The 27,102-nt window shown below is 41.0% G+C and overlaps 1 protein-coding gene across 2 annotated transcripts in view; it reads left to right on the top strand.

Moving 5' to 3' along the window:
* SOCS7 (suppressor of cytokine signaling 7) overlaps positions 1-27,102 on the top strand; it is a 939,941-nt gene that overhangs the window by 831,225 nt on the left and 81,614 nt on the right. For both annotated transcript variants that reach the window (XM_044055367.1, XM_044055366.1), the window contains exon 8: positions 11,741-11,876. In XM_044055367.1, coding sequence (XP_043911302.1) covers positions 11,741-11,876 — 136 coding nt within the window. The remainder of the gene's footprint in view (positions 1-11,740; positions 11,877-27,102) is intronic.

Here is a 27,102-nt window from a genome sequence, read left to right as displayed (position 1 = left end):
ACGTTACTGTCATCACTCACATAGTTCTCAACATTCATTTTTTTTTTCCAAATTTATTTTTTAATGTACTTTAACTGGATTAGCCAGTACTGAACGGTACACATTTGCACACGGAACTTGTGCAAACCACTCCAGTAATGAATGTTAGATGCACGGTGCAGTGGTGCAGCGGTAACGTTGTCGCCTCACAGCAAGATGTTCACCGCTTCGATTCTCAGCTGGGGTGCCTTCTGTGTGGAATCTGCACGTCTTCCCTGTGTTCGTGTGGGTTTTCTCCGGGTGCTCCGGTTTCCTCCCACATTACAGAGACATGTGTCTGGAGCGTTTCTCCCCGGGCCTCCGCTGTAAATTGGTTTGTTCCAAGTCGAACTTTCCCGGTTAACAAATGTAAAATAAATAAATAGATGCACATTGAATGGTATGAAGAAATATTTTGTGTGTGGCATCTGCCCTCTTCCCAGTTTTCTAGCTGTGCTATTATGTTTCAGGGGATACTTGACAATCTAGTTAAGCAAACCACTTTTTCAGCACTTTAGTCAGGGTGTAGGCATGGAGAAGACTTTAGATAGGTGTAATGTACCTGATAACGTCCTTGGTCAGGGATAGTGACAGTTTCATTCACTAGACTGTAGTCATTTAAATATTATCAGAAGTTGTTACTGGTATGACATAATTTTCAGCCTTATGAGAAGTCAAAGCTGTTGCAAATATGTTTTGTAACTCATTCATGTAAAACTAGGAAAATACTATGTTCTAATTAAAAAAGAAAAAGAAAAAAGGCTTGACACCATATATGCATACTGCATTTCATATACAAAGAAGTTGTGGAGCTTTCTGCTACTCCGCTACAGCAAACAATACTCTCTCACCCTGCAGTTCCTGCCATGGTAGCTACTGTAGGTGGACAGCAGCACATCACAGCAGTCACACGACCCCTTTAGTCTGTCACAGTGCAGCCTGTCACTGTCAGATTTTCACAGGTTTAATCATTCCTGTATGTGGTCATCAGGAAGCCTTGTTCCTTGTGAGAGTTGTACTCATTTGGTTACAGCGGATAACAAACACAATACAAAGTTTCCCTCAACTCCTGAGAATAAACTGACTTTAGTCCTCACAACTCTGTACATACTTTTTGATTGTAGGTAATAGTTTTATATATTGCTTTAGGGAAGACAACCAGTGACACAGTCTGCAGCCACTTGCTCAGCAGCATAAAGGTGAAAAGACAAGTGCTACCACAATCACCATCAGTGTGACTGGTGTGGCGCTGCACATCATGGAAGTAATACAGCTTTGCCTGCAGCAAGCATGCAATACAAAAATAAGGCACAACTTTTTATTAAATAACTGCAAGAGTCACAATTGTTGTACTTTATCAAAAACCAGTAGACTGTTCCACAACATTCGGTAGACATGCATGGTAGAGCACCACAGATCCCATTACACATGATCTGTAAATGTTCTGGGAATGAGGTCCTGTCCTGGCAATTTTTTTTCAGAAACATTTTGCGGTTGGCAATATAGAAGGCTTTGATGGAGTCCAGAGTAAGCATTTTCTTGGTTTAAGCTGGAGTGGATGTGTTTTGGAAGTTGATTAAAGCAGTACCCACACTACCTGCTATCAAAATTCGCATAAAACTACATAGGATTAAAATGATCAATGTTAGTTTGATACTGTGAATTAAACATTTTGTGATTGAAGTCAGAAAGCATGGGAATAGTGATTGTTGAATACCTGGAGTACATTGTGAAATGGACTACTACTGCTTTACTTCCAGTTTTGGAATTGTGTAAATATAGGATGAAAGCCCTTAGTATCTGTAGAGTTCAGGACAGTGCATTGAGAGGATGAGCACTAAAGTCCTTTATTTGAAGTAGGAGTCATTTAGCTTGGCCTGTACTTAATGATTTGCAGTGCAAAGCTGAATGGTGGAGTCAGGTTTGTGTTCAAGTCATCAAGGACAGAATTACTAAAGTGAAATTTGAACATTTTGACAGTAGTAGATGAGCTGAGATTTCAGGAAAGGCTGATGTACGTCTTTTTCCAGGGTGAAGAAGTTTGTTAACAGCTCTGTATTAAGTTGCGGAGGCATCTTAAACACTGTGAAAGTTGTGTTTGATGTTTCAAATCGACACCGTAGTAGTGTTTTCATTTTTCTGGTGTGCACCTTTATAATGTTTTTACTTCAGCTGTTTAGGTTTGAAAGTTAGGTCAGTTACTGATACTGCAGCTCAGCATAAGGAGAGTGCTGCACTCCTTAGCATGTCATCCTTCTGATGAGATACTAAACCGAGGCCTTATCTGCTTAATTTGGTGGAAAATGTAAAGGATCCCACAACATCTATCGAAAAAAGTAGGGCAAGTTCTTAGATGACCTGGCTAAGTTCCCCTAGTAGTAAAAATACCCCCTCGGGGCTCTTTGTAAAAAGGCTACTTGCCTAGTGGGACTAACCCGGTCAACAAAGGACAAACAAACATTATTGAAGAATTGTTTCAAGATATGATTTCTTCAAAGTGTAGCATTGTTTGTTTCATAATGCATGAATGGAGGCGATGGTTGCTTTGTCTTGTAACCTTTATATTGTAAGGGTGCTGCATGGTAAGACATGCAATAGTACTTGGGGAAAATCGAAATGGTGCTTCAGTTATGGTTACTGCGTGATCAGTGAAAGACCTTAAGATACTGTTCAGAAGATGAAGGTAGGGTCATCACTGAGACGGGGCTTCTTTTGATAAATTTGTACTGTCATACTACTTCAGTTTGTCCCCAAGTAAGAACATTTGAGAATGGTCAATAGGAGAGGATGCAAATATTTCTTTTGCTGAATGTTTGTTGGGGTGGAAGGCATAGGGACAGATATCACAAGACTTGCTCTCAGTGTAAGTCTGCTTTATGGATAGACCTTACACAGGAGTAGGTCACCTACACCTAGAGCAAGTCTTTTGGAATCTGTCTGTCTAGTTAAGGATGTTTTTAACATTTGTGCAGTTGAATGTGAGTGGGCAGTGAGTTGACAGTGAGATCATTTGAGATGAAGAGTTGAAGCTTATTGTGATGTGGGAGATGTCAAGAAGATGTGGACATGGCAGCCGAAGTTGGTGATGGTAACCCCTGTGTGCATATGGAAGATCACACATATCTGGACAGAGGGAACATAGGCAGCCTTGCATAGATGCAGGTGCTTACATCACCACCAGAGATGTTGGTTAGGTTACTGTATGCTATCATTGCAAATATGCCAGTGGGAGTGCAAAGCACCCTCATGGTTACCTGGATGACAGACTATTAGAGGCTTGATGATATACAGTCACGGTTGCAAAAATGATGCAGTAGTAGCATCAACATTGTTTTGATCTGTGCTCCCTAAGACATTATTGCAGCAGAACCTCCACAAGAGGTGAGCCCAACTCCCACCCCATCCCTAAAACTCCTGCATTGTGCTCATACAGGCTGCAGTGACTCTACATAACAGCTGTACCACTGCATCCAGCATTAGACTCTGCCTGGCAGTTATATTAGCAGACGTTTTTATTTCACAAGTAATTAAAACGAGTCTGTTCTAATCCATTGGCCAGGACAAATTAATACCTAATCTGGTTATACGTATGTAATGTGTACAGTGGAGCTAGTTGTTGTTTGGCTGTGAGTTATTTGTGGTTTGTTGTTCCTCTACAGTTGTCATTGCTATGCTGAATTCAGTTACACTTGAGTAATGTTAACTATTCCTGATGCCTCTGTGGTTTTTGGCCAATCAGCCCATCACTGAACAACTTTGGTTCATTTAATGGGTTGTAACTTGCACCAGTGTTTTTAAACAATTGTCAGCTCGTTCTTATACAGGCGTAACAAAACAGGTGCCTTATAAACTGCAGGTTCATTAAATGATTTTCACTCTTTTCCTAGGATGTCACATGCACATTCCCTGATATTTGTGAAATGGCTACACCTGCATTTAGTTAATAACAGGGCAACTGTTGACTATTTGTAGTTGCATTGTCTTTGTTTCATTTATTGAAAAATCCTGGAAATACTGTTTTTACTGTAGCATAATATCACATAAATGTCACAGACATCCAAAGGGAGAGTGTCAGGAAAAAATCATTCACAAAAAAATGCATTTATCCTCATTGCAAGATTGGATTATACCGTTTTTTTTTTTATCAAAAGGAATAATTTCTGCTGCTTTACAATTCTAAATCCAAGCTGGAAATGATACTAGAAATGCTGACCATGTGTTATAAATGTATTCATTTAATGTTGTATATTAGATAGCTGGGGCAGTAGCACAAAGAAAATTTCAACTTCACAAAAAATGAGGTAATAACAGCTTATTCATGAGGATGACATCCTGGGTGGCATAATAAGAGAGCTTATAAGCAAATTGTTTCATAGTTGTGAGACACTGTAGGGCTTTCATCCACTCTACTAATGACATAGCTTCAGCAACTTTTTGCATACACTAGGTTGTCACATGGTATTGGGGTAGAGGTTCATTAGGCCATTAGTAAGTTCGCCTCCCTTAAGAAAATTTAACTGATGGCCACTGCTTGATTACCTAATGTTGGAGACCCTGGGGGATAACAGTCATGCTCATTAAGGGACAGGACTATAGACGGTTGTCGCAGTGCTGCATTATAGGTGTAGGGAACAAGCATGTTTATGACACAACATGCTTGCATTCCAGGGGAACTTAAGGTCAAGTTCCAAAACTCTCTTTGGACCTCTTGATGACACTGTCATAGAAAGCCCCAGATACACTCTCCACCTATCATCTATGTAAGCAATAATGCCCGACAGCGTGTGTGTTAGTGTGTAATTAACACCTACTCAGGGGTGTTATGAGGCCCAAAGCCACACAGGAATGTTGATAACATGGCATGCTTGCATTCCAGGGGAACATAAGCTTAAGTTCCTAAACTCTGTTTTGCCATCTTGATGACACTGCCATAGAAAGGCCCCAGACCCACCCTCCACCTATCATCCATGTAAGCAGTAATGCCCGACAGGGTGTGTGTAAATGTGTAATTAATGCCCACCCAGAGTTCCCTTCACATTCCCCCATCTGATGCTGTGAAGCATTACCTAGGTCATGTACTTTTTATGACTGGACAATGGCAACAAGTTCTCAGATTTGGTAGACACTTTCTCACTTGCTATCTTTGTCCAAATGTTTCTTTCTGTCCTTGGCATGTGCAATGTTTATACAATTGTTTTGCAAAAATGTTGTACTAGCTGTGAAAATATACCTATGTCGTCATGGAATAAAAAGATGTATTGAGTACCTTTCAGCAGCTACACATTCCCTCTCATAGGGATTGTTATGTAATTATCTGATATCTTGCAGTACCTTGTCAGCATTATTTTCTTCACTGTAACTCTTAACTAATGTGGTCAGTGGCAATATTTCTACTTTATTTTTAACTTAAACATTTTGTAATTTGTTCCTTTTCCTGAATTGTAAAAGCTTCATAATAAACATTTTGCACTGGAATAAAATCCTAAAAGCATTATGATTAATGCAGTTAAAATACAACAAATTTAAAAACACCTCCTCTCCAATCAGAAAACAAGTTAGTTATCCATGCCCACTGAGAACGGTCTGCTTTTTTTAACATGAGACCATTCAGCAACTTTTTTGTAGGATTTCTAGATGACTGCAAATAGCATTTGCATTATCTGGAATAAATGAGCAATAGTCTGTTTCAATGAGGATACACGTACTACCCTTAGAAGCAAGAATGAAGTCAAGTGCCATTCTGTTCTGCAGCACTATACTGCTCTTCCGAGTCATTTCAATTATAATTTAATATACAGATTCAAAAGTAGCATTGCTTAAGATTTCTAACAATTTTTGTTAACTCCCATAGTGTTTTGACTGCCCCGTAACTAGGTAGAATTCCTGTTTCTGAAATAGTCCAAAAATAAAAGTTGTCAGGCTCCAGATGAACAACAGCAAATTTATTGCAGAACAGTAAAACAAACAGATAATCCGAGTTAGGACTTTCGTCTCACTTCTGTTAACTCTGAGACTTCTTCAGACTGAGTTTTTCTGGGCACACACAACACTTTATATACTAAAAAAATCACATGATCAAACAATGTCACACGACTATTTTAAAATTTAAAAACCTTTTTTTTTTTTTTTTTTTATTAAAAACATATAAACTTTTCATATATAAACACTTACATCAGTTACTTAATGTTTAAGCCTTTTCCTTTTCAAGAATATTACAAATTCCTCTCTGTTATTGAGACTTGGTGGAAAGCAGGAATTAAGCCTGCTTGCCAACAATATTCTAGCCAGCCTAGCTCTTCCTCAATATTTACTATATTAAGGCTATTGGAAAGTGCATCCAAAACTGTAAATTTAAACTCATCTACTGCCAGTCATTAGCGGACCGGAGTTCCGCTGTGGCGACCCCTAACCGGGAAAAGCCGAAAGACACAGCAACAACAACAACAACTTACATTTATTCATTTTGTAGTGTTTGCTGCATGCATTCTTTTCATCCCCAGTTTGAACAACATACTTATGCTCATATATCCTTCTATATAATGCACGGTAGTTCTTCCCACATAGAAGGATTTACATTCTACACAAAAACTCAAGTACACTATATTTTTAGACTTGCAACAGAATAACCCTGGAATCTTAATTATTTTTCCTCCTATCTCTACTTCATCAGTGTCTGTGTGAATATATTTACGCATATTACAATTCAGACACTTTAACATTCCACATTTTTGTTTCTTATCTTTGGGTTTATTCGATTTGCCTTGAAAATCATTTTTAGCTCTTTTCTGGGTAAACTTTGGCTGAGCCCCTAGCTTCTGAAGCAATTCACTATTAGCTCTAAATATACCCCAGTTTCTATTAATTACTTTCTTAATAGCTTGAGAGTCTACACTGTAGCCATAGATGTTTCTGAAATAGCACCATCACCAAGATCCATGTGTATTAGCCCCTTAAATGCAGTCTTTTGTACATCATGATGATAAACCCAAGAAGCATCTATCTTGCTAGTTGGATATTGAATTTCTTTTGTCTCCATCTTGCGACGAGCATTACAAGTTTTTCCTCTAGGCAGTCTGTTTGTCATATAGCTGGAATAATGCGGCCTGTATAACAACCCAGACAGTCTGTTGGTAACCAGAGATATGCTTGATCTCCACAAATGTCATAAAATGCATCCAGTGCTTCCACACCTAAACCTCCAGCCTCATCATATATTTTTTTAATAAAAGTGCAAGTATTCCATCTGACAAAGTGTTCCATTTTTAATGTAACAAGTATGTCCTTTTTTAGTCATTGATAACTGCTGTGGAATTACTGAAAAGGTGTGGAATTATGTTTTGCTTTTCAATTTTTAGTTAAAAAGATAATACAGAGTGCTGACCCAATCATTCACTGGTATTGGAATTAATGGAATACCCTATTATGTGCAGCAGGAATATGTGCACATACACAACAGTCACTGATATTCAGGTTTTGTGCATAGGCATACAAGGAAGCAGAAAAAGTGCTGAACTTAGGATGCCAGTCTGGGAGTTCTTGATTCAGTTCTAACCAAACATCTCTCTCTGTTTTTGTAACATGCTTACCCCAATAAGAAAATGTTCATAAAAATGTTGATTGCTTACAGTTGCGATGGCTGCAGGTGATGTAATTACAGTTGCAGATGAGAGGAAGAAGCACAGTAAATTGATAAAAAGAATCAAAATCGCTGTCCCAATAGTAAGTCCGAATCGAGCAGTCTGGGGCTGAAGGGGTTCTCAAGAACCAGCAAACACAGATGGTGAATTGTTCTTTTGTTGTCTGTATAAAATTGGTTTCCAAATTTCAAAGTTTGTGTTTGTGATTCCACAAGTGACACTTGGTCATTTGATGCATTGTCCGATTCATTGTCCATAAAATACAGTGCATTAAGTCATTTATTCTCACTCCCGATTGTGAAAACATTGTTGATGTTGAAGTAAAAGATGAAGAAGAATCAGCAAGTTTTATCTCTAACCAAAACGATGTTATTGAATCACTGGATTTAATTTCCAGACACTACAGAGGTGTTATCACTAAAAAGTCTTGTGCTTAATGTCTGGATGTAATGGTTTCCCTTCTTTTTCGTCTGGTACGATTTGCAATTGGCTCAGTGATATCAGTAGGGATGACATTGATGGCATCTCATCTACAGTCATCATGGAGGTGGCCCTTCTTAACATTTGACACATGGATACAAGTGGGAAGTCCTTCGCGTCTGTTGGCAGAGGTATTGGTAAGCAAAACCAAGCAGGGTCCTTTCCATCGTGAACACAAAGCATTTCATGTTGAGAAATATCAGGTAAGTGTGGTGTCACCTGGTTGCAGGTCATGATTGTCATTCACTGTGGGCTGCTTTTGAGCTTGTAAAACAGTGCTATGGTGATGCTGCAAAACAGAACAGAGACACTTGCAATACAGAAAAACGGATTCATCTGCATTTTGTAACACTATGGGGGTGTGGCAAGCATTCTCATGGGTCTTCCCATAAGAATTTCATGATGGGTACAACCTTTTAGTAATATTCACCACACTTCTCATGTTAAACAAAACTACAGGCAAATCATCTGTCCACTTGCAGTTTCCTCACATAATTTTGCTCACCTCACTCGATTGATTCATATGTTCTACAGTTCCTGATGCTTGTGATCTATATAGGCAGTGGTATTGCATGTTTATGTTTAGTGTCTTACTGATTTGTTGCATCACTTGGCTTGTGAAATGTGTTCCCTGATCTGCGTACAACAAGGTGTACCACATCTAGGTATCAATTCAAAAAACAAACAGTTATTTTGTTAGTGTAATAGCATTGTTTTTGGCACAAGGATATGCTTCTACCCACCCAAAAACAATCAACAATCATGAGAACATGTTTGAATTTCTGTGATTGTGAGAGTTTGGTAAAGTCCCACTGATGACAGCAAACTAATCTCCATGTGTTTTCCAAAGTCTGTATGGGTACTGGTACACTGTGATGCATTGTACTCTGAAAAAAAAGTACAGCATTTACAGAATGTTGAGTAGCCCCACAGATGTGAGGGGCATGCCAGTCATTCAAAATCTTGTTTTGCTAATGCATTTTCCCCAAATGGAAAGGCAAATGATAAGCTTTAACTAGTTGAGTTAAAAAATTATATGGGGCTACCAGCCAGCCATCTAGGTGATGCCACAGTAAATGTGGAGAACGGCTGCAGCTGTCATGGATCCACCTCACTCTTTGAGTCATTAGTTTGCTCTTCACGTGTGCTAGTTTCAAGACGTTGCTGCAAAAAATGAAGGCTGAACACTGGATGGGACAGTATAGCTTGCCTGGCTGCCGTGTCTGGAAAACATTTGCCCCTTGAAATGCAAGTTGTCAGTGGGATGTGCAGCACACTTCACCATCACATCCTCCCTTGGCAGCAGTAATGCACTTAATAGTTCATGAGTAAAAACATTTTCAGTGGCTGTCCTTCTGAGTTTGAATACCCTTGCTCTCTCCAGAGTTTCTCAATATCATGGACTACCCCATATGCATAGCATGAATCTGTAAAAATCATTACCTTCAGTAATAGCTACAAGTTCAGCTGTTTGAGCTTTCCATTTGATTGCCTCATCGATAAAACACTGTCCAGGGTGCGCACAGAAAAGGCTGCCATTAAAGTATCATCTTATTTTCAAACACAGGATCCAGCAACAAAACGAAATAAATCAGGCTTTGTTAACAGAACATCTTTTAGATCAGACCTAGGAGGAAGCAGATACTTAACTACAGAGACACGATCCAATATAGCAATAAGAGTCAGTGTTAAGAGATGGACATCTGACGATCTATAACAAAGGGTTGTTATGTAAAGACAGGTCATAATTAGACAAATGTGCTGCAGATAAATATTATGTTTTAGTTTTTAGTAACTGTTTCTACAGAATGCGGAACTGCCACATAAGTCTCGTGCCTGAGAATGAGTCCTACTGCCATTTCTACCAAGTGAGCCATTGTGGCTACTCCCCTAAGTCAGTGGGGAGGGCTGGTGCTGCAGGATCAAGATTTGTATTAAAATAAGCAGCAGGTCAAAAAACATCACTTCTGTGTTACTCTAGTGATCGTGATATCACTTTATTCCTTTCACAACAGAGTAAGAAAAATCTTTTTAAGTAATCTGGTAATCGAAGTGTAGGAGGTTTTGAATCCTAGCCTTAGCAGTGTATATAACCAAGGGAAAAAGTCATGGTTAAAATCAGGAAAAGCAACTCCCGTAATAGTAAGAGCCCTGTAATTAAGCTAAACTGGAAACTAAGAGACTAATTAAGTCCAACAAGGCCAATTATGAGGTCAGGATAGCTTCACATCCTAAAGGTAACTGCAAGGCTTTCTACAACTATGTCTGAAACCCCAAAGGCAGCACACATCAGTGTGCCGAACTTGTAGTCAGTGGTGCCACCTTTCCTGAGCTGAGCTGAGCTGAGTGACATAGCGAATTTGATGGCTGATAAGTTCATCTCAAACTTCATCCACCACTCCCCCTATGAAATACCTAGTAGTATAACTCTCCCAACTATTAACAGGGAGCATGCCCTGGTGGCACTCGCTAAAGCCAGAAACACAACCTCACTGGGCCCTGATAGTATCCTGGGATGTCTCCTAAAACGCTTGGAAACATTACCTATCAGGACCACTTGAGTAATTTATCAACTATAACCAAAAATAGGCTTTGTATGACAAGGATCTGTCACAGACAAGTGACTGCTGCCAAAGTCATGTATTAAAACACAATGCCAAGAAATGCATTATAGTGCCTTTTGGAAAACTGCAGCCCAAGCTAATTACTCCATTCCCATGGATGCGAATGTTCCTCTGTGCTTTTCCACCTTTCCACTGATTGACAGGGTTGTTCTAAAAATTTTGAATGAGTTCACAAAAATTGTGATGGTGACTCTTCTGGTCAAGGCAGCAGTGGTTCTTCCTTCTCTTTAGTGTAATCAAGGGCAATTACCTAAGGTTTCCAATGGATTTATTCACAAAAGATCGGGGGAGTTTGATATATACCCCAGTCTGGAAACTCTTCAAGTAAATCCCTAGCTGCCACTGTTGTAATACCTTCTAGACAGCTTATTTTTGAGGATTTGCAGTATGTTTTGAAGTAGGTTAGAAAACCCACTACTAGAAAATCATATATGGGTAAGTGGCAAAGATTTCTTTCTGTATATCCATTGAACGCGTAAAACTTCATAAGGTGAAGATATCCTTCTGTAGTTAAGTGAAAAATGTATCATTTTTGTCACAGTTAACAAATGTAATGATTTTGCAACAAGTGAGGATTTCTAACACTAGGGGCTTTCCTTTCTGCTGTCACCACTTCCAGTGGCTCAAAGTCAGTGCTGAGCAGTCATTACTGGGAGGTAAGTAGTATGTTTTATATTTATTTTTTAATTGTAAAAGAGTTTGGAAAGCAGTATGAATTGTCTTAGTTACTTCCGTTTTCAGGAAGAGGCTTGTGGGCCACAAGCTGAGTGTTTCAGATGCACTGCCAGGTTTGTATTTATTACTTATGTCAGTCTCAGGGCTGTCCTGCCAACATGTTCAGGTTTGGAAGAGAAGACCCGTTTGTTTTTTGTTTGTTTTTTTGTTTTTTGGGGTTTTTTTGTTTGTTTTGTTGTTTTTTTTACACCTTATCACTCAGTGGTTTGTAATGCTTAATGATTTGCCTGTTTTCTTTTCTTTTAGGTCTTCCACCAACACCTGTACAGCTTCTCTACCCTGTGTCCCGCTTCAGCAATGTGAAGTCCCTCCAACATCTGTGTCGTTTCCGAATTCGACAGCTTGTGCGCATAGACCATATAGATGAACTCCCTCTTCCTAAGTAAGCTCCTCAGTGCCAAGTCCATCCAGGCATAAGACTGTTGTGATGTTTATAGTGCAGTATTAGCACAGTGGTCATGGAATGTGTAGTATATGTCTTTATGTGCCGAAGCACCTTGTGCCACAGCTGACAGAAAGTGTGACAAGCCATACACTTTCTGGGTATAAGAATTCTGTTGAAAGGTGTTACAGGGCAGGGGTTTGCCGCCTGTACAGTAACGGGACATGATGACTGTCAGTAATATTGATGCTTTAACATGCGCATCCATTCATCAAAGTAATACCGAGGGTCAAAAGACCGATAGATACAGACAGTCTGTACTAATGTTAACACCTGAGATTTGTTTGTGTCTCAAGCTGAGTTGTAGATGGGCCATAGAATTTTCACTTCAGTGATCAGTTAATACTTTATTGAGTTTCAGGACTGGAAAGTTCCAAGGTGAAAAAAAACATTATAGCAAGTAGTGTACAGGAAGTGTACATTCAGATTGTGTCAGTTGTAGGGGGCTTCTTTGCTCCCTTATCATTACTGTGACTGTCATGTTCTTACTGAAGCCATCTAATTGTTGACTTAGCCCATAGAGTAGAGTAGCCTTTCAAGAAGAGTGGGAGTGGAATATACAACCCAAGAGTGAATACCACTGATTTTGTCACATTGATGGGAAATTTGGAGCCGCTATCAGTGTGGTGCAATCACTGGTGTTTATTAAGGATTTTTATTGAAATTTTTTTTTCACATACTGCACCACTAAGGTAAGGCCCACAATATTGGCAGAGGGCATGCTTTTCCCACACTGATCCTGCATGATTTACACTGCTTGGCAACCCAAAGTGCATGATTCACATCTGATGTCATGGCTCTGTCATAGCTCCTGGTCTCTCTGCCAGGTGATGAACATGAGCAGCATTTTTTCCCTTGGATTGGCAGCTTGGCAGTCTGTTCTCTGCTATTACTCTGCCTTGCTCTTGCTGTGCCAGGACTGCTAGCTGAACCTGGATTGCTGAAGCTGCAGTCAGAGGTTCCTTCCCTCTGCATCATGGGTCTGGCTGGTTATAAGCTACCTTTGCATAACGTTCTATGTACAAACATAAAGTAGTTAACAGTTACAGAGTAGCATGATACAGTGTTTGCTGTAGCTGAATGTATACCAAACAGTGTCAGAATTGTATTAGATGTACTGCTTATAAGTAACTTATGTAGAAAGGTGTTGCATACAAGAAGAAGGTACACAGTTGTAAGTTATCTAAAGAACGTGCCGCTACAGGAATAAATATACACAGACAGACATATCTCCAAAAAATATACAAATACAGATGCAGTCATCTGCCAAGAATATGCAGATACAGGTATCAAGTAGAAAAAAATATGTATTGATGCTGCTGTTTGGGCACCATGCAGTAGTGAAGTGTAAAAGAATAGAAAGATGCAAATGTCTGTTGAAATGCATAGATACAGACTTTTCCTTGTTGGTGGGCTATTCCTAAGTGCAGACAGATTCCCTTTAGATGTGGGAGGATGCAGGGGCTTCACCTTGTAGCATATCAGTGTCTGCTAATCCAATGTCAGTGGTAGAAACTTGGAATAAAATAGTGCTTCCACAGCTTGCAGAAATAAAAATGAGTGATCCATCATCAAGGGTAATGCAAAAGAATATGCAGGTGTAAGAGGATACACTGATGTTGGTGTTTGATGTGATGCAGTAAGCAGCTGTAATAGTTTACATGGGTACAGGTAGCTAGTACAACAGGTAAAAAAAAAAAAAAAAAGATACATCTGTGATGATGTGAGGCATTGCCAGCTATGCCAGGAGAAGTAGGGCAGTGGATGTGTAACATATGCCAGCATAACTGGCTGGAGTTGTGTAAAGAATTGTATGTCATTTGTATATCAAATGGATCTGTACAGGTACTTATGATAAAAAATGTATCTGTAAAGCTGCTTGTGTTAAAAAATGTACCAGCAGTGGGTCCTGCTGGACAGAGAAGAAATACACCTGTATGTCGGACTGTATTGTAACTGTTGAAATGAATATATTGTAACAGAGGATACTGGAAGAAAAGAGGCTAATCTCCTTCCAGCTAACTTTGAAAAATAGTCTGAAATTAAATTCCCTGGTTTAGGCGAGAAAGATTGTGTCTTACAGTTCTGATTGCAGCCAGAGGCAAAATGTCTGTGAAAACCAGGATTAGGAATCCTACTGTATTGTCCTTGGAGGCGAACTAATTGCTACTCGGGAAGGGTAGAAGTTTTTGCAATGGTGTTATAGCTTCCGGATACTGTAACACATACCAGCAAAGCTCTGTGTGTGTATACACATATGTGCTGGACTCTGGTTCAGTTTCTAGTAAAGGGGGTAGTGTGGGAATTAGAAGTCAGGTGACTAGATGTATGTGATGTCATTCTGTAATCCAGCACTGAAATGATGTTTTAATGCTAGATGACACAGAAATCTCAGGGCAGTCTGTTTTTGAATCCTGACAAAGAAGGATCACTCACCTGCTTCATCTTGCCTTGCTTTAGTAAGTTTCCAGGGAGTAGGTAATACTTTAGATCAGTCAGGAAAATATAGTGAGATTAGTCAAGTAGTGTTTTTCTTTATCTGTGTGAATCTGTCCATCTGCGTTATTTTTAATATTTCCTGTGATTGAAACTCTGGTGTTTATTGTAAATAGATATTTAGTATTTTCATGTTCTTTTATTATTTATTATTAAATATATTTAAACTTTTCATTGTGGCTGGTCTTTTAGAGAATATTTTAAACTTTGAGAGTACTTGTATTTATTTGGTCACACTGTAGCCGCTTCTGAAAATTATTGTATTAGTATTGATTTTATTAAGTGTAATTGGATACCCTGGTAAGAGCCTTAGAGTAGCTGGCTTTGGAGTGTTCTGGTGGCAGTATTTACCATATAGTCTGGGTAAAGGGGGCATAGCTGATAAATCTGTGCCAGCCTTTCCCAGATGTGTGTGTGTGTGTGTGTGTGTGTGTGTGTGTGTGTGTGTGTGTGTGTGTGTGTGTGTGTGTGTGTGTGTGTGTGTGTGTGTGTGTGTGCACACATCCGTGTGTGTGTGTTTGAAAATCAAATCTCAAGAGTGTGTGTGTCAGCTACTTGGGGCAGGAACACAGAGCACTGGTTTCACAGAGAGGGTGGTGAAGGTCTTGGCTTGGAACACTCTGGTGAAGAGTGTCAGTGGGGAGTCTTATGTGGGACCTGGAGAGAGAGGTAAACCCAGCCCCAGGACAGAATGTGTTCCCTGTGTGCTCTTAAGGGAAATTGTGCATGGTGCAGAGAGCTGCATCTGGAAATACTGTGTGCTTCTGTCTTTGTTCCAAGTGAACTTCCTTGAGGATTGAGGCTACATGATTACTGACCCAGAGAAGGAACGTCACAACATCTGAGGTGCAAAAGATTGTGAAGGTACTATAAGATATATGGTGCAGGTGTCAGGCACACTGGAATAATCAGATGCCTGAACTGCATTTGTGCAGTAAAGGGAACAGTGCAATATCCTTACATTATTTCCAGTGTTGTAGTGAGTTTACCGTCAGGAATGCTCCTTGTATACTGTGTGGGTCAGACTTTCCGAGATGTTTTTTATTCACAGCCATTTGTTTATCTATCGGTATACATAAATATATGCAGCCTTGTATTGTGTGTCTTGAGGTTTATATTTAGGCTAAAGTTAAGGGCTGTGGTTCAGGGTTTTAATTTGTGTCGCAGAATGTGGCATGTTTGTTCTTCCTTTTTGTGCTGTTCTGAGTCTTGACTTTCGTAACCTCTAGCAGAAGTGTTCCGTATCTGTGACAGTGAAGGCTGACGCAGTGATACTTTGTGACCCCTTGTATTTCATTTGTGGGGTACAAACAGTTTATGAAAGAATATACCTTATATCGATTTTTAACAACTGCAGATGTTTTTTACTTATTTTTGAAGATTGTAAAATTATTGTTCTTAAAATGTTTTGTAATAATTCAGAGCTTTTCTACCCGGGCCTTCACTGAAAATGAGCTTGTACCCAGTTGGACTTTCCCTTTAGTCAATTTTAAATAAATAATTAATTAAATAGTAGAACATTAAGGATGAATGCGCAGGGTCTTATGCATATGATAGTTCATCTTCGCATGTTTGAAGGGCCTGATGAGGATTTTACACCCGAATGACATCTTTATCGCAACACAAAATACTTTTCTCATTATTTTCTGGTAATCGCTTCCTGTTTTCATCGTTTGCCTGGATGTACATGTTTTGTTCTCATTATTTTCTGGTAATCGCTTCCTGTTTTCATCGTTTGCCTGGATGTACATGTTTTGTTCTCATTATTTTCTGGTAATCGCTTCCTGTTTTCGTTTGCCTGGATGTACGTTTTGTTCTCATTATTTTCTGGTAATCACTTCCTGTTTTCATCGTTTGCCTGGATGTACATGTTTTGCTCTCATTATTTTCTGGTAATGCTCTGTTTTTTCGTCGTTTGCCTGGATGTACATGATTTGTTCTCATTATTTTCGCCTGGATGTACATGTTTTGTTCTCATTATTTTCTGGTAATCAGCTTCCCTGTTTTAATTCGTTTGCCTGGATGTACATGTTTTGTTCTCATTATTTTCTGGTAATCGCTTCCTGTTTTCATCGTTTGCCTGGATGTACATGTTTTGTTCTCATTATTTTCTGGTAATCGCTTCCTGTTTTCATCGTTTGCCTGGATGTACATGTTTTGTATTAGTAATGTGTTGACCCCAGACTTTCTATTCATTATGTGTTGTGAGGCTAATGCGCAGTTTTTCTTTATGTTTATTTTTTTATTTAATGCTCTTTAAGATTGCTGCGTTGGATATAGAGCTTACTTAGGATAGGGTATCATCTCATTTGCAGAGTTCACCAACTCATTAACAGCTTGGACTAGGGAAGAGTGTATGACTGCATTTTGTTTAGGCAGAGGATATAAATGCTTTATCGTACTAGTTCTGAGAGCTGAGACACGGATTGCTAGGTTCTGGTGGCCATCACACAGAAGTTCCCAGTTGTGGCAGTGAGCTAGGTTTTGTCTTGGCTGCAGTCTTTTCATGTCACCAGTAACTAGGCGAAGTCCCTTCTACTTGTGTAGCATCTATTTTTGAATAGGGTAGTGATATATTTCTTCCTGGGGAGTATTTTGGAACTTGGAGATCTGGCTTTCTGAAATGCATTACAGAGATAGATGCAGGGCCATCTTTGCATCAGCTGGATCTTGTGCCAGCATTGATGTTGACAACTTTAGATGCTTCTCCTTCAGTGGATGGTTGCTGCGTGTAGATGTTCTTCGTGTTTCACTGTTGCAGTCATCACATTTGGGTTATCCCTGCCAGGGGTAGCCCTCAGTCGGCCCGAATACAGAAATGTTTGTAGTAAAATGGAGAAAGATATTCATGTAGACATGCCATCATATGTCCATGCATGGATCACCATTGCAGTATCTTAAGTTATAGGTTGATAGGTGTGTACTAGGCTAATGGCCCTGGAGCCTTTACAAGCCTTGCCCATAGAAGTGCCTTGGCACTGTGCCACCCAACGTTAGTTCCCAGTGCCTCTATCAAGTAGAGCCACTGGAGTGATCCTCGGGTTGAACTTTCTATCTCCCATCCACTCATCAAGATTTCTCTAGAAGAGGGCCAGTGAGGTGCTCTGCTTGACATGTATGGGAAGTCTATTCCAGAGCATGGGCAGTCTCTGGGTTATGAAACTGTCCCTCCAGCATGTTCTGTTGATTGCGGTAATGAGGTTGAGGTTATTTGGGTATTACCACCCCTGCACCAGACAACTTCCCAAAGCTCTCATGCACTCCCAACTGCCGGGAGCACTCAACGTGCTCCTTGTAATATTTAATAAGAAAACTATAATTTTTTATTTACATTTTATCACAGGATAGGTTATTGTGCTTGTGAAGGACTTTTAGGGGTTTACTTAACTCAGAACTGCTTGTTCTCTGCAGCTCTCTGTACTGACTCCTCTGGGTTTCATTGTCTGCTATCCAGACCCCTTTCCCGGCTTATTGATGGAGTAGCAGTTGATCGTCATGGTTAACAAAAAGAAAACTTTTAAGGACTCATCAAGGGTTAGTCTGGTTCCTACCTAGCTTGTCTTAGGTGGGTGACTCTACTATGGTCAGTAGTTGTTCTTCAGACCACCCATCTTGTTCCCCTGATTTTTATGGTGTTGCTTTCCAAGCCACCAAGTACCAGGAGGTCAGCCATATCATATGCAGTTGTAGGGATACCCTTAGCAGGAAAGGAGAGACAGTTCTCTCATAGTCTGAGGGACTGTATGGCTTCAGAATTCCATTGAAAAAATTTCTGTGACTGACGTTTTATCTACTATGAAAGAGGTATTTCAGTGGGCTCAGAATGGAATTCCTTTGGCACAGAAAGTGTATTATGATTTATTACAGATACATGTGATTAAAGCTGTGCCCATCCCTCTTGTATTTCCTGCTTTAGAGAATGTTTTTTCTTACTGCTTCAAGCCTCCCTGATGGGCAGCCTTCAGTCCCTAAGAGATATGACATGTTACTACAGCAGTACGCATTTACACAACGCGCTATACACATTACTAAATGTGATGTAAGGTGCCTCAGACCCATAAGTACCTTTTTTCTAATGCTAAAGCGGATCCAGCAGTCATTGCTGTAACCAAATCTGCTGCTGTTAAACAGATCACTGCTACTAATCCCATTCTTACTGACAGAGATTGGAAGGCAGCGGATAAGTTGGGGAAGAAAATCTGTTCTTGTAGAACTGTAACAATCAAAATTTGGAACTGCTAAGCCCATGTTTAACTCTGCTTTTGCCTTTTGAGAACATGCAGAACTTAATGGCTAATCTACCTTATTCTGAGGTCAAGAATTAAACACTTCTGTGAAAGCTGCTCTCAGGTGGCAGTGCATATCCTAAAATGTGCTAATGATGCAGCTGACTGTTCCTTAGGGCTTCTGCATCCGGATCAGCTTTGTGGGGATTTGCTTGGCTTCCTAATTTGTTGCTTTTGCATAACCAGGTTGGGTTTATTCAAAAACTCCTAATCAGTGGAGGCCCAGGTAGAAAAGCTGGAATGTATTACAAACATTTTAAACAGACATTCAGTAATGTACATGAACAGACATTAAGATGCAGTAACAATTAAACCTACATTTGCTAATTAGATTACGTTAATGTGAAATAAAGGAAACGTTTGCATTACAAACAATATTTATGAATTTAGTAGAAGTTGAAAATTGAGCATTTGAAGAGTTGTATTAGTGGGTTTGTCAAACAGATAGTAGATCTTGTGATTAGAAATTCAAATAAATGGAACTGAGGGAAGGAACTCAGTACAGTAGGAAAAAAATTACTATTGTAGTTAAGAGATGGGGTATTAAGCAGGTTCGGAGCCAATTGTAAATACTTATTATAAAGTTTGTATTCGAAATATAGAGGTAGGGGGTGATCAGTGTCACAAAATGATGAATATGGCTGGAAGATGCTAGTAAATCTATTCAAATGCTGGTGAAGACCGGTTATGGGCATAGGATTCTGAGTGAAGAGAAATGGTTTGATGACATGGCAAGCTGAAAGTCACCAGTGGCATTTATCATGGAGATAATGCAGGTGCAGATCCATTGATTTGATAGGTGAAGTTTTAGTTGTATTTTAAATGAATTTACATTCTGAATGGATTTCAGTGGTAGTGGAATGTGGTTCCACAATTTAGCTACTCTATTCAAATATACAGAGAGAGTCACCTGATGATTTTGTTATAGGGATTAGTTAGTTTTCTCTAGGGCACAACATTCTTTTGGGAGAACAGTGTTTTATTAAGTTGATAAGGGCTGGGCAACTTCTGGCTTATAGGGAACTCATTGTATTGAAGTTGAATAAGAAAAAGCTAAGTGACATAATGATTCTAACCAGTTAAATTATCTGAGTGTTGGGCAGTGATGTGTTCTATTGTTATAGCTTACAAGAAAAATGTTATTATAATTTTCTCAAGATCAGATAATTGTGAGACTTGGTTAGTTAAAATTGGGGCAGTATAGAGGAGAGATAACAGTAAGAATGTAGAGGCTCTATACTTCTGGCAGTATCACTAAGGTTGGTTTTAACTCTGTATAGTGTACCTCTACCTGTGACACAAGGTGGTCAAATTTCAACTGGATATCTCTGATGACACCCAGTAACTTTGTGTGATGTACTTGTTATATTGGTTTGCCTTCATTTGTGCGTATTGCAAAAGGGCTGCCTTCATTTGTGCGTATTGCAAAAGGGCGAACAGCAATTGTCCGAATGACAGTTTGCGAAGTTTGCAAACGCCGAACGGAAAAAGGATCGAATGTGCAATGAGCGAATGCACATTGACATTCGTTCATTGCACATTTGGCGATTTGGGGCTGATTGCCCTATAGCGAGGATCGGGAAATTGTCCCTTTCCCCACTGTAGTGCGATCTCTGAGTTAGAATATTAAAGTAGGGGGTGTGGGGTGCAGGGGGGCTTCCCCCCTGCTTTAAACCTTATTACATTTCTATTTGACATTAATGTTCGAAAATCAGTGAATCTGCTTTTCGATTTGCTGATTTTCGAACATTGCGAACTGTTGCTCTTTTCACTTTTGTGGTTACGAGTCACTCATATGAGCATTCACACCACTGTGATTCGGCTTTGTAAAGGTAAACCATTATATCATGTTGTTGACAGAGGTGATAGTGAATAGTGTTATTTTAGGGTAAATAGCAGTATTTTTTTTTTAGGGTGAGTTAAACTACTATTTCGTTTTTCCTTCTTGTCTTCTCTCCTACCCAGTCTTGTATTCTCCATTCCTTCTGTTTGTTAACCAGATGTTCTTCATCTCACATTGCTGCAGTCCTTACATATGGGTAGTCCGCTGTCCTCGGTCGGCCCGAATACCAAAGTATAAGGCTGACGTCGGTCAAGGCGCTTAAAACTGACATCAGGACGTCAGGGTACAAAAGCGCATGACCGACGTCATATCCTCAGTCTTTTTTGCCGCATGGTCCGATGCAGAAGCAGCGTTGCAAGTGCCGTTCGGCGTTCTGAAATTTTTCGAGTTCGGAGTTTCAGACCGAATCATAGTTGGCTAAGTACCCCGTTGGGGAATATTTTGTTTTTTTCTTGCCTCAGTGTTTTACGGATGTCAGAAAAAGTGAATAACTGTATTTCTTGTGGGAAACAGATACCGCATAGGGATTATCATTCTTTGTGTATTCCTTGTTTGGGGCCTGAGCACGACGTTGTTGGGTGTCGCTTTTGTGCTAGGTTCAATAAGCGCACTATTAAGCGAAGGTTAGATTGTGCTAGGCTGGTCTTTGGGAAGCGGTGCAATTATAATATGCCGTCGGATTCTCCGGTGCCCGCTTCTTCGAAGAAGCGCAAAGACAAAGCAGTTAAACCCAGGCAAGAAGAGTCGTCCGTTCCGGACGTCGGTTCTTTAGAGGCGTCAGTGGAACCGGTGGTTCCGACGGAGGCTTCTCTGGAGTCCCAGGGGGAGACTTTGATATTGCAGGATGTGGCCTCTCAGGAGGCAGGTCAGGCTGAAGGGGCTTCCCAGGTTACTGTACTCCCCTCCCTTCCTAGGGTGGTTAGGCCCTCTCCTTCTGTTTCCAAGGCTTCTCCCAGAGGCAGGCCAGGTTTAGCTTCTGTTGGTGTCACTCCTAGTGCAGCAGGGTCTGTGCCCAAGAAGCACATGCTTAAAATGGCAGAAGATTTGATTACTCTGATTAGAGGTTCTTTGCCCCCTCCTGATAAGAGGCCTAGGGTGGAGCCAGAGTTGGGGAGTTTTGAGCAGGCTTCGGATGTTTCTGAGTCTTCGGCTGAAGACTTGCAGGAGTACTCTGTTTATTCTGATTCTGATGCCGATGATTCGACTCCTTCTGCTTCTCCTCCAGAGGATTTTTCTTTTTCAAAGACTCTTCATTCCATGAGGGAACATTTTAAGTGGGAAGGTCAGGACTTCTCTGATTCCAGGAAAAGGCTTAGGGAATTTTTGCTTTTGCCCCAGCATAGGCCATTGGCTATACCTCCTGTTCTGGATGTTGTGGAAGATGTGTTTGCAGAGACTTCACTTAATCCTGATTCTCTGCCTCCTGCTCCTGTTAAGCCGGATAGGTATTACAGGGTGCCTGAGGCTCATAAATATCTTTATAAGAGTCCTAGGGCGGACCCAGAAACTGTTAGTCAGAGGCCTAAGGGTGTCAAGGCCTCTGTTGTAAAAAATCCGGTTCCTCCAGATAAAGAGGCCAGAGCTTTGGATAGATGGGGAAAGAAAGTCTATACATCTTCTACCCTAGCTATGAGGGCTTTGAATTGCCAGTTTCATATGTTGAAATATCAAAACTATCTTCTTTCTCAATTGAAGTCTAAGGTGGATGCTCTGGCAGAAGGCATTGAGTGTAAAGAGTTACAAGATTTGGTGCATGTTTCAGAGCAGGTGGGTAAGCATTCTTTACAATGTGGTTTTGATGCTGTACAGGCCTCGTCTAGGGTGGCTGCCACTGGTTCAGTTCTTCGCAGGCACGCATGGCTGAGGGATCAGAATTTATCTGACCATGTTAAGACAAGGATTTTGGATGCTCCTTTACAGTCTGATGTGTTGTTTGGTTCACCTGTGGAGTCAGTCTTGAAGAAAATGGAAGACAAGGCTAAGTCCATGCAGGCTGTTAAAGATTTTTGCAAGTACAGCCTCCAAAGTTTAGTAGGAATTGGCCTGCTAAGGGGTGGTCGTATCCTTCTTATGATTCTCAGTCTAGGGGTAGATCTAGGCGTGGTAGGGGCAGAGCTCAGAGTTCTTTCAGACCTAGAACAGGGAGTTCACCTGCACAATCTTCGGGTGAGGGCAGGGGCCAGTCCTTTCGTAAACAGGCCCAATGACCTACCTTTTCAGCTGCCAGATCCTTCTTGCCTGGCAGCTCCTTTGGGAGGAAGGTTGGCACTCTTCAAGGAAAATTGGAATTTGATTACCCAAGACAAATGGGTATTGGATATCATACACCGAGGTTACAAGTTTTATTTCCATACCTTGCCTCCTTTCAAAGGCATGCCGGACGTTCCTCCTCAGCAAAGACTAGAGGCTCACAAACAAATTTCTCTGCTACTTCACATAGGGGCCATACAACCGGTCCCTCTGTCAGAAGTGGGCCTAGGATTTTATTCTCGCCTGTTCCTAGTACCAAAGAAAGGGAACACGTGGAGACCAATCTTGGATTTATCTATCCTCAACACATATCTGGACATTCCCAAGTTCAAAATGTTGACGTTACAACAGCTTTTACCTCTGCTGGGCAAAGATCACTGGATGGTGACTCTGGATCTCAAGGAGGCTTACCTTCATGTTCCTATCAGGCTCAGTTGCAGAAAGTATCTGCGTTTTGGCTGGGACTTCTCATTATCAGTTCTCTGCATTGCCCTTTGGCTTATCTACTGCGCCCAGAGTGTTCACGAAGGTTCTGGCTCCAGTGATAGCTTTCTTCAGGCTAAGAGGAATACAGATCTATCCTTATTTGGACGATTGCCTGATTCTGGCCCAAGGAAAGGACGAACTTCTTCATCATTTACAGTATGTGATAGCAGTGCTAAGATGCCTGGGGTATTCTGTGAGCGAAATAAAGTCCAGTCTAGTACCCTCTCAGGACATGTGCTTTCTGGGTGTGAGACTGAATACAGCATCCCAGATGGCCTTTTTGTCCCCGGACAAACAAAAGAATCTTTCTCTTTACTTCCATCAATTGTCTCATCAGTCCAGGCTGACTGCAAGGACAGTCCTTCAAGCCTTGGGGTTCATGGCATCTTGTATTCTGGTGCTTCCCAATGCCAAACTGCATATGAGGAAGCTACAATGGTATCTCAAAAATGTATGGACACAGCACTGCCAAGATATGGACACTGTCATTCAGATAATACCTTGCATTCAAAAGGAATTTTTGTGGTGGGCTCAGGAATGTCACCTAAACAAGGGACTCTCTGTGACCCGGCCAGAGGTGAGTCAGATTCTAACGACAGATGCCTCAGACAAAGCTTGGGGAGCTCATCTAAATGGAAAGTGGGTACAAGACACGTGGCCTGCCAGACTTCAACATCTACATATCAACTTGAAGGAGATGTTAGCAGTCCAATTTGCATTAATAGCTTTCAAGGATTTACTTCTTCCAGGGCAGGTGTTGGTTCTAACAGACAACACAACTGTCATGTGGTACATCAACAAGCAAGGGGAACATTCTTATCCTCTATGCAGACAAGCAATGATTTTGTGGGAGACTGCTCTCAGTTTACAGCTAAATCTTCAGCCAAGGTTTCTGCCGAGGGCACAGAACTCCTTAGCAGATGTGTTGAGCAGACAAATTATGGATCCCCACGAGTGGAAATTGGATCCTCATGTGTTTCAGAAATTGACAGTGTTATGGGGAACTCCAGACATAGATCTGTTCGCTTCTCCACTAAACTACCAGCTGCCAAAGTTTTGCACAAAAGGTTTCATCCCACAGCTTGGAAAGTGGATGCTCTCTCATTCAATTGGAGCAATCTTCATGTGTATGCCTTTCCTCCTCTGCCTCTCCTCCCAAAGGTACTCCTGAAGGTCAGACAGGACAAGCCAAAGATGATTTTAATAGCTCCAGATTGGCCTCGACAGCACTGGTACCCATTACTGAGAAGTCTGGTACGGGAGCCTCCATGGCCTTTGCCTTTGATTCCACACCTGCTGTCTCAGGAGAACAGTCATTTACTCAATGTCAAACTTCACTCTCTACATCTAACAGCCTGGCATATTCTGTTTTAAACCCTGGAGGGTCTCAGCTTCCACAGCAAGTTTTGAATGTTATTTTGGAGGCCAGAAGGCCTAGTACAAGGAAAGTGTACGCAGATAAATGGAGGAGATTTTTATTTTGGAGTACAGCAAAGGACTTTGATGTTTCTAAGCCTAATTTAAGTGTGGCTCTTCAATATCTTACTGAGTTACTGGACAAAGGTTTGTCCTTCTCCTCTATTAAGGTTCATGCTGCAGCAATTTCTGCTCACTATGACTGTGACCCACCATTGTTTTCTCATCCTTTGTTTAAACAATTCCTTAGAGGGGCAAAGAATATAAGACCCCCACGTAGAGCTCCTACTCCTGCTTGGGATCTCAATTTTGTGTTGGAGAAACTCACTCTACAACCTTTTGAGCCTGCAGCTACTGCCGAGTTGAAATATTTATCATGGAAGACTGCTTTTTTGTTGGCCATTACCTCTGCGAGAAGGGTTTCTGAATTACAGGCCCTTATGGCGATTGAGCCTTTCTTAATTTTCCATAAGGATAGGGTATCTTTGCATACTAATCCTTCCTTTATGCCTAAAGTGGTTTCTAGTGTGGCTTTAAACCAAACTATTCATTTGCCTACTTTTTATGCAAACCCCCAAAATAAAGGGAAAAGATTTTGCACACTTTGGATATACACAGGCAGTTGCGATATTATTTGAGCAGAACTAAAGGGTTCAGGCAGTCTCAGCAGTTATTTGTTTCATTTGCTTTGGGTTCTCAGGGCAAGCCTGTTTCAAAACAAACTATTTCTAAGTGGATTGGGTTTTGTATTGCTTTCTGTTATTCCCATCATGGTAAGGAGATTCCAGCTGGGATTAGGCCTCATTCCACTAGGGCTACTGCCACTTCTACAGCTTTTTAAGGGGTGGCAACTAAAGATATTTTGGAGGCAGCTACTTGGAGTTCAGTGCATACTTTCTCTAAGCATTACCACCTTCCACTTTACTCTAAATCTAGGGCTGGTTTTGCCACTGCAATTTTACAGGGCATTTTGGCAGCTCCTAATGCTTTATAGTTTTTGCCATCCTCCCTTACCTCTGCTTTGGGATTCTACCCATATGTAAGGACTGCAGCAAAGTGAGATGAAGAACATAGTACAGTTTTGTACCTACCATAAATGTAGATGTTCGAAGATCTACATTGCTGCAGTCCAATTTACCCTCCCTCCTTCCCCTCTGTAGTTAGAGGCGGTTGTCTGGTTTGGGTTGTGAATATTGTAAATATTGTAAATAGGATTAATGCAGGGGTGGTTGGTTGGTTTTTTGCTGTCTTTTGGTTTTGGCCTTTCTTTTTAGGGCCTTCTGACATCTGGGGCAAGAAAAGACTGAGGATATGACGTCGGTCATGCGCTTTTGTACCCTGACGTCCTGATGTCAGTTTTAAGCGCCTTGACTGACGTCAGCCTTATACTTTGGTATTCGGGCCGACCGAGGACAGCGGACTACCCATATGTAAGGACTGCAGCAATGTAGATCTTCGAACATCTACATTTATGGTAGGTACAAAACTGTACTTTTTCTTTCTGACTTAGCTTTCCAGCCTTTCAAAAAGAGAGAACAAGAGAAACAGTTTCCTTTCCTCTTCTCTCTTTCTCTCCCTTTTCCGCTGTTATGGAGTCCAAATCCGATCCTAAATCTGACAAACCTTAGGTTTCAAGAAATGCACTTCCTGTGAGCACAAGATACTATTGTCTGATGCCTGTAAGGGAGTGTGTTTATTGTCTGGGTACCTCTCACTTTGACATGAGAATGATGCGGATAGGCTGATGAGGTAGTTTTTTCAGGCACAGATCCAGATGGAGGTTTGCCAGTTCCATCCCCCACTATATCCATGCGCAGAATCTCCTCATTCAGTCCTGTTGCTCCTTCTCTGATTCGACCTTTGGTTTTGGAGTCTGCTGGTGCTTTGGTTCCAAGAGCCAAGACATCAGAGCAGATAGTGGTTATAACTTTGCCTCAGACAGCATCCCTGGATGTTTGGCTCTGACCACGTTGATGCCTAGCATGTCTCAGAGCTGGAGCCTTGACATTGAGTCTAGGGGGCTTACATAGACTCCAGAGTTTTCAGAGTTGTTGCTTCCTCCCAGAGCCTTGGCTTTCAATAGCTCTGCTCCAACTCCCTCTTTAGAGCGAAGGGCTCTGGGTGAACAGGCGAAGTCCATTCGGTCAGTTTCAGCTCTGGAGGGATGACCCTCAGGTACTCCAAGCCTGTCTGTGAAAAGTGGCAGAGAGGGACCTCTCTCACACCAGGAGATTCTCAGTTCTTCCTCCCTTGGCACCACTCCTCACCCCCAACAGACCCGGTGTCTGAGGCCTCTTATCTATCACAGGGACAGCCGGCCCTGGAGACCCTCTAGCCTATCCCTTCAGTGGAACCCCAGTTTTCTTCTGACACCCCAAGAGCATTCCAC

This window comes from Protopterus annectens, chromosome 13.part0 (assembly GCF_019279795.1).
Source record: "Protopterus annectens isolate FY-2018-M chromosome 13.part0, PAN1.0, whole genome shotgun sequence".
Classification (NCBI taxonomy): domain Eukaryota; kingdom Metazoa; phylum Chordata; order Ceratodontiformes; family Protopteridae; genus Protopterus; species Protopterus annectens.
Note: the sequence above shows the minus strand (reverse complement) of the source record. Positions and strands in the feature narration are given on the sequence as shown.